Source organism: Peromyscus leucopus, chromosome 3 (genome assembly GCF_004664715.2).
Source record: "Peromyscus leucopus breed LL Stock chromosome 3, UCI_PerLeu_2.1, whole genome shotgun sequence".
NCBI lineage: Eukaryota > Metazoa > Chordata > Mammalia > Rodentia > Cricetidae > Peromyscus > Peromyscus leucopus.
In genome coordinates, this window is record NC_051065.1 from 85,800,555 (window position 1) to 85,808,256 (window position 7,702).

General features: G+C 39.0%; 1 gene segment (V, D, J or C); it reads left to right on the forward strand.

Annotated features, from left to right (window-relative positions):
* The first annotated feature begins 6,478 nt into the window (after positions 1 to 6,478).
* LOC114689374 lies at positions 6,479 to 6,955 on the forward strand. The segment is given in 2 exon segments: positions 6,479 to 6,527; positions 6,633 to 6,955. Coding segments are annotated over 2 exon segments (372 nt in total).
* The last annotated feature ends 747 nt before the right edge of the window (positions 6,956 to 7,702 follow it).

The window sequence follows — 7,702 nt, forward strand, 5'->3', positions numbered from 1 at the left end:
TGTATATACTAACTGCATTGGGTATTAAACAGTGTGCTAGTCAGTGGCTTTATATTAAACATTTCTGTCCCATTGTATATTAATGTATGTTTCTGAGCATATTCCAGCTTGAGATATTTGGTAGGATATGTGTATCAAATGAAATTTCTTAAAAATTTATTTTCTTGTTTTTCATCCTAACCAAAATTTACCCTCTCTTCCTTCTTCCCAGTTCCTCCCCTCCCCCACCCACTGTTTCTCTTCAGATACAGGTGGGCACCCCATGAATATTAGCCAGCCATGGCATATCAAGTCTCAGTGAGACTTGGCACCTCCTCTTCTATTAAGGTTAAATAAGACATTCCCTAGGAGGAATGGGTCCCAACAGCAGACAACAGAGTCAGAAACAGTCCCTCCTCTCACTGTTAGAAGTCTCACATGAAGACAAAGTTACACAAACATAACATATGCAGAGGGGTCTAGGTCAGTCCCACACAGGCCCCCTGGTTGTCAGCTCAGTCTCTGTGAGCCCCTGTGAGCCCAGGTTAGTTGGTTCTGTGGATTTTCTTGTGATGCCCTTGGCACCACTAGGTCATAGAATCCTTCTTACCCCTCTTCCACAGGATTCCCCAAGCTCTGCCTAATGTTTGGTTGTGAGTCTTTGCATCGGTTTCCATCAGTTGCTAGGTGAAGCCTCTCTAATGACAGTTGGGCTGGGCACCAATGCATGAGTATAGCAGAATATCGTTAGGAATTACCAAATGAACATTTTGCTTATGATATTTCAAATACACATGATATTACTCAGTGTATCTCCATTGTGAAACATCATTATCTGTGAATAGGGACAGAATATGTTTGTAGGAATTGATACACCTTCTTTATAGAAAGAAATGGGGTGTGCGTTTATGTTTACATGAGTACCTGACTATATTTGCACAATTATCCCTTTTACTCTATTCAGTCAGAGTGATGAATACCACTGGCTTTGGATTTCCACACATTTTTTTCCTAAGTACACTAGCATTTACATTGATCATCATCCTTGTAGTTTTTCTTCTAGGCTCCACCTTGTCCTATTACTGATTTCTCCAGCAGATGATAATACTAACACACATTTATCTAGTCAAAGACACCAGCCTTGGTTTTGACAATGACTGTAAAATACAAATAAGAGAAAAAGGGTCCCGGGTTCTTGATCAATTTTGCAAACAATACACATCTCCATAAATCTGTCCACTTCTTGGGTCTTGTCTGAGCACATTTCATTGACACATCACTTGAAGCTGATGACCCTAAAAATGCATTGTCTTCAGAGGTGAAAAAGGCTTCTTCTAGATACTCACTCCTGTTTAAAACACCTACAGCTCAGGAGGATCAGAAGCCCAAGCTCCTCTTAAAATCAGCAGGAGGCAGAATGTTGGGTTCATGACAACTGCTATATAAACAGAATTTATGTTTTTTTTATTTTACTTTTATTTTCATAAAAGATAGTTTATCAGCATGTAACATCTGTGGAAATATCGCTTAAAATACATGAGTTTCAGACTACACATTGGTACACTGGTATTACCAGGGCTTTGTGGACTCAGGAAGAGTTGATGAGAGACTGGTATGGATGAGCAAAGATTTAGTTTAGCAGCTATTGGAGCAGCTATTATCTCTAGGGTAGGCAAATCTGGGGCCTCAGGATTTCATATATATGTAATATATACATCCATATATAATATATATGATATAATACATGATATAATTATATATATTACAGTCATTTTTGCTGAGCTTTATCATGGAAAAATTAAATTCCACATATTGCAGAGTGGTACCTCTCATTCATGGAGATTAAATTGAGCCTACCTATGAGGAAACATGTGAGTAATACTCTGGACTTTTGGTGCAACACCAAAGAGAGAAAGAAAACAAATCAAAATCTCATAATTTCACACACTTCTGTAGATAATACATTATGGGTGCTTTGGAGGTTTAACCAGCAGTCCAAGAATTAGATCATAGATGGACCACATTATTACAAGACAATGGAGTGTGCTGGAAAAATAGACATCCAGAGAAGTGTTAATTAGACTAATTTATGATGATCAGGGACTGACCAAGTTTTCTCCATCTTATTATATCTTGTGTCCAATATACCTGTAGAATATTCTTAGAATGCAACTTCTTGGAGGAGGTAAAAGTAGAGGTAGCCAGCTGATAGAGGCCTGATACTGTGTCAATCCAACCATAAAACACGTGTTACTTGTAAAGTCTTTCCAGCCAATAAGACAGGTTTCTGTGATGATTCACTCAGGTATGGGGCAGGTGTAGCATACACAAAATATCTTCCATAATCAACTTTCTTCATCCAGTACTGAGTATCAATATCTACGGAGATCAAATATGCTCCGTATAATCACTAAGTGTAGATGTTCTGTGTCATGCTTCTATGAAATGCATCAGAGAATGTGATAATCAGTTTCTGGTTTGGGAGAGATATAAGGACAGATAATTGAAAGGGGGAAATCATAAGTGGGATTATATGTTTTAAAAATGGTCATAAGTCAACTAAAATTATAATTTTCAGGGACTATTTGAAATGATGACCCAGCAGTTAAGAGCACATCCTGTTCTCACAGATGACTCTGGTTCAATTCCCAGTGCCTGAAGGCATGGTGGCTTGAAACCTGATCAGTTCCATCAGATCTGACACCCTGTTCTGTCCAATATCAGACACCCATGTGTTATACATGCAAGAAAATCTGTCATATTCATTAAAATTTAAAACCTTTTAGAAATGATCAGTGCAGTATCTAAATGAAAAGCATTTTATATCAACTGTATTTTTTAAGATAGTTGCTGTCTATTGTGAATTAAATTCCCATTTTGTTGGACTCTGTGAAAATGATTTTAGTGCTTAATCAAAACATACATACATATATGGTGTCAGTACATGAGGCACATTCATATAAATGCATAGAATTATGTCAGGGAACATAATTTTACCTGTGTTGCAGATAATTTGTTATGTCCCTCAATACAAACACTATGATCACAAATGTCAAAACCACCTGTGATTTGCAGGTTAGCTATTTTCTTAGCAAATCCACCTAGCCATTCATTCTGGCACTTCTCATTTGATCATCATCATCATTTTCATTCCCTGAATTGGTGTCTTTCTCACTGTTCCCTAACACTATTTCCTACAGAGTGTTTGCCTGCACATGTAAAATTCTTCCCATTAAACCCCTCATGGAAACTCACACTAAGTTCACCACATCTTTGCTGTGTATATCTCACTGTATAAACAAAATGCTGATTGCCCAGTAGACAGGCAGGAAGTATAGGCAGGACAAGCAGAGAAGAGAATTCTGGGAACAGGAAGGCTGAGGCAGAGAGAGACACTGCCAGCTGCCGCCAAGAGAAGATGTTAAGATACTGGTAAGCCACGAGCCTCATGGCAACTTATAGATATGAGAACTAGATAACAATAAGCCTGCTGTGGCCATACAGAATGTAAGCAATATAAGTCTCTGTGTGTTTACTTGGTTGGGTCTGAGCAGCTGCAGGACTGGCAGGTGAGAGAGATTTGTCCTGACTGTGGGCCAGGCAGGAAAATTCTAACTACAATATTATTAAATCTACTTTTAAAGAGCAACTTGTTTAAAATGTTTTACATTGCTATGAATTTTAGCCTATTGATACAAGTTTAATAATGTAATAGACAATTAAATACAGATTAACAATTAGTCTTCTATGATAATCATACTTGTAGTCATGTTAAGTTTTCTAGGTATACATAGATATAATTCAATTAGGTAAGTGATCTTCAAATACTTCAAAGACCTACAGAAAATGGCATTTAAAATATTTTAAAAATTTACACCTTCTGGACAGTGAGACATGTCTTCTCCAGGCAGCACCAATTTACTTCAGAGAGGAGGATGGGCATTGAGGGCATCCCATATGGTGTTTATCTTCACCTTGGCAAAAATAGCCATTTGGGCAAGAAACTGCTCTTGCCTGGACTGCTTGATCAACTGGACATGTAGGACCCATAGGAAGGTAACCACTGAACTTTGCTTGGAAAAATTGTCCTTTAGGTTCCTACTTCACAGAAGAAACTGCCAGACATTCTACAGGACACAGAGAGAAATTACTAAGAGACTCTAGGCCTGTGGGCTGAAGACAGATGCCACAAATTTACTAAGGAACATTAGGTGACTGTCCAGGCTGCCAGCTGTCTCTGTCTACCCTGTAAGACTCCTGAAAGTTGCTTGCATCCTTCTCCTGTTTCTCAGGTAATAGTATATCCTTCTGGATCTTTGCTGTAGTTAAAGACTAGATAGTTATAATTTCCTTGGTTATGATAAGAGATAAGTTAGATATGAAACCTTAGACTCACAAACATAAGATAGCTAGAATATATTCTTTAATTTTGCCAAATACAAATAGACTAGATATTGTAACTGTAATTCTTGCTTGATAATTGTTTAATTTGATAATATATTTAATTTTACTATATGAAAGTTAAAATCTTCCTTTGTGAAAAAAAAGAAAAGAAAAGAGGAAGTTCTGTGGATATCGTTCTGTATAAATGAAATGCTGACTGGCCAGTAGCCAGGCAGTAAGTATAGGCATGACAAGCAGAGAAGAGAATTCTGGGAACAGGAAGGCTGAGGCAGAGAGACACTGCCAGCTTCCGCCAAGAGAAGATGTTAAGATACCGGTAAGCCACGAGCCTCATGGCAACTTATAGACTAATAGGAATGGGTTAATTTAAGATATAAGAACTAGATAAAAAATCCTACTGTAGCCATACAGTTTGTAAGCAATATAAGTCTCTGTGTTTTACTTGGATAGGTCTGAGTGACTGTGGAACTGGCAGGTGAGATAGATATGTCCTGACTGTGGGCCAGGCAGGAAAACTCTAGCTACACATATATCTTTGCTCTCAATGAACACAGGCTCTAGACCCCACTGTGTATATAACTCCCCATGTGTAACTTCTACTTCAGCTTTTTCATATGCTTCTCTCACCACACATCGTGTGACCCTCTTGCCCAAACTATACACAGACACAGACACAGACACAGACACAGACTCACACACACATATTCTCTTAGTATTTTGAATAGGTATGGTGCTCATAGCATATGCAAGTTTAGGAAACACTGTATACAAGGCCATGAATGGTTACTTCAGAGAGAAAACTCATATTCTTAAAGACAACAACCTGTGTTTAACATGGATCTGGTGCTATAATATGAAGACTCAACGGAACATAGGGAATAGATATAATCCTAGCTTAATTTAAAAGGGAATTCATATACCCATATGGAAGGGGAGAAAACCTATGAACTCATTTGGCCTTGATGGAAGTAGTTATTGAATAACTGAGCTATGAAAATAGAATAAGACAAGACTGTTTATCTGAAAAGCTGGTTTAGATATGTAAGATCCTGTCCTTCCTTTAAAGCCTTGTCTCCGAGTATTAATCTGTTATTCTTCTGTGACTCATCATGAGCAAGAAGCTACATAGTGAGTTTTGGAGCCCAGTCCTAATGGATATATGTACAAAATGCTCCCATGAATAAGGATCAGGGAATATTTTGGAAAGCTAGTGGAAAGATTCTGAGAGCCTACGTTTCAGGGAGTTTAATGTGAAATTGTGTATCCTAGTAACATCAGAAGCTCTACCTGTAAAGGCTCACCAACATTACTGAACAAATGGTAGATGAATAGGGAGGACACAAACAAACATGTGAACAGGTCAGGGGAAAGGCCACAAAGCCTCAGTTCTACACAAAGTACTATAGACAACTAAGTGAAGCTGGGCATGGTAGAGGTACTCAGAAGAGCACACTGACTGTCCAGTGTCTAATTGTCATCCCTAAAGACATACATACAAGTAACACATTGTATGAACTCAACAGTTTATATTTAGAAATATATAGGTATCTCCAAATACATATATTCATGCACTAAGAGTGGAAGAAGAGGCCAGAAATTTGAAGAGGAGTGGAGAGGCATATTTTGGAGGGTCTAGAAAGAGAAAATGAGAGAAACATTATAATTTCATTTAACTAATAAATGGTGGGAGAAGGGAAGAACTGCACAGCCTCAATAAAATCTGCATCAACCAATGAAAATTCATATAACCATTTGTGTGCTTTCTAGAATGGTACTACATCTGACAGGGCCTGCCATGGAGGAAAACATAATATGAGGATTCTACATTGAAAATGACAATAATCAAAATAAGATTGAACTCATAGACAGGTGCTGTTCTTGTTGTTCAAAGAGGAGCACATTCCTGCAAATAAACTTGCGCTTCCTCTCTGATCTGAGACAGAGGAGGACCACATATAATGTGTCACTTGACTGGTCTTGTAGCTGTGCTGATCCTCTGGTGATTTGCATGTTTTCAGACCCCACTGCTCTGAGGTCTTCATAGTCAGGTCACATCCTGTGCTGGTGTCAGCCTCACACAGGTCACAAAACAGACATGAGGGGCCCCACTCAGCTCCTGGGGTTGCTGCTGCTCTGGCTTACAGGTAAGGAAGACGGCACTGAAATTTATTCAGCTGATTGTTGTCAGTGCTGTCTGGTCTCCGGGAAAGTCTAACAGAATTAAATTGATTTCAATTTTCCAATCTCAGGTGTCAGATGTGACATCCAGATGACCCAGGCTCCAGCCTTTCTATCTGCATCTCTGGGGGACAGTGTCACCATCACATGCTTGGCAAGTCAGGACATTGGTTGGGGTTTAGCATGGCATCAGCAGAAACCAGGGAAACCTCCTAAGCTCCTGATCTATGCTGGAGATACTTTGGCAGATGGGGTCCCATCGAGGTTCAGTGGCAGTAGATCTGGCACACAGTTTTCACTCAAGATCAGTAGTCTACAGCCTGAAGATGTGGCAGATTATTTCTGTCTTCAGGGTTACAGTACCCCTCCCACAGTGATTCAAGCCATAACATAAACCACCCAAGGAAGCAGAAGTGAGAGCCTCGGCTGCCAAAATTGCTCCTTCTGATGTGTTCCACTTCTGAGAGTGTTTCTCTTTCTTCTTAACCAGTATTTAAAGTTCAATGAGATTTTTTTTTTTTTTTTTTTTTTTTTTTTTTTTTTTTTTTTGGTTTTTCGAGACAGGGTTTCTCTGTGTAGCTTTGCGCCTTTCCTGGGACTCACTTGGTAGTCCAGGCTGGCCTCGAACTCACAGAGATCCACCTGGCTCTGCCTCCCGAGTGCTGGGATTAAAGGCGTGCGCCACCACCGCCCGGCCTCAATGAGATATTTTTATATAGGGGAAAAATGCCTTTGTTAATATCCTAAATATCTTTCCTCTTCCTGAGCACTAGCATTGAAATCAGGGGAGTAAGTCTCTATTCTTACAGGAAATCTTACCTTTCCTGTGTTGCAGATAAGGCAAGAGTTGAGATTTCTACAACAGAGAAGTAAACACACAGACACACACACATCCACATACAAAAACCAGGTCCATTGATACCACTATACAAACATAAACCATGAAGAAGTTACAGAAAAATTATTATCCAATTAAAATTAGAAAATTAGTATCTTACTATAGTATTAAAACCCTGTAGGTCCAGGCTGCAAACAAAGCAATATGATCAGTCAAACCCATGGCTTCATAGCAACTTCTACTATAGCCAGAACCCTGGTTAAGAGCACTGGCTTGTCTTTCAGAAGATCTGGGTTTGATTCC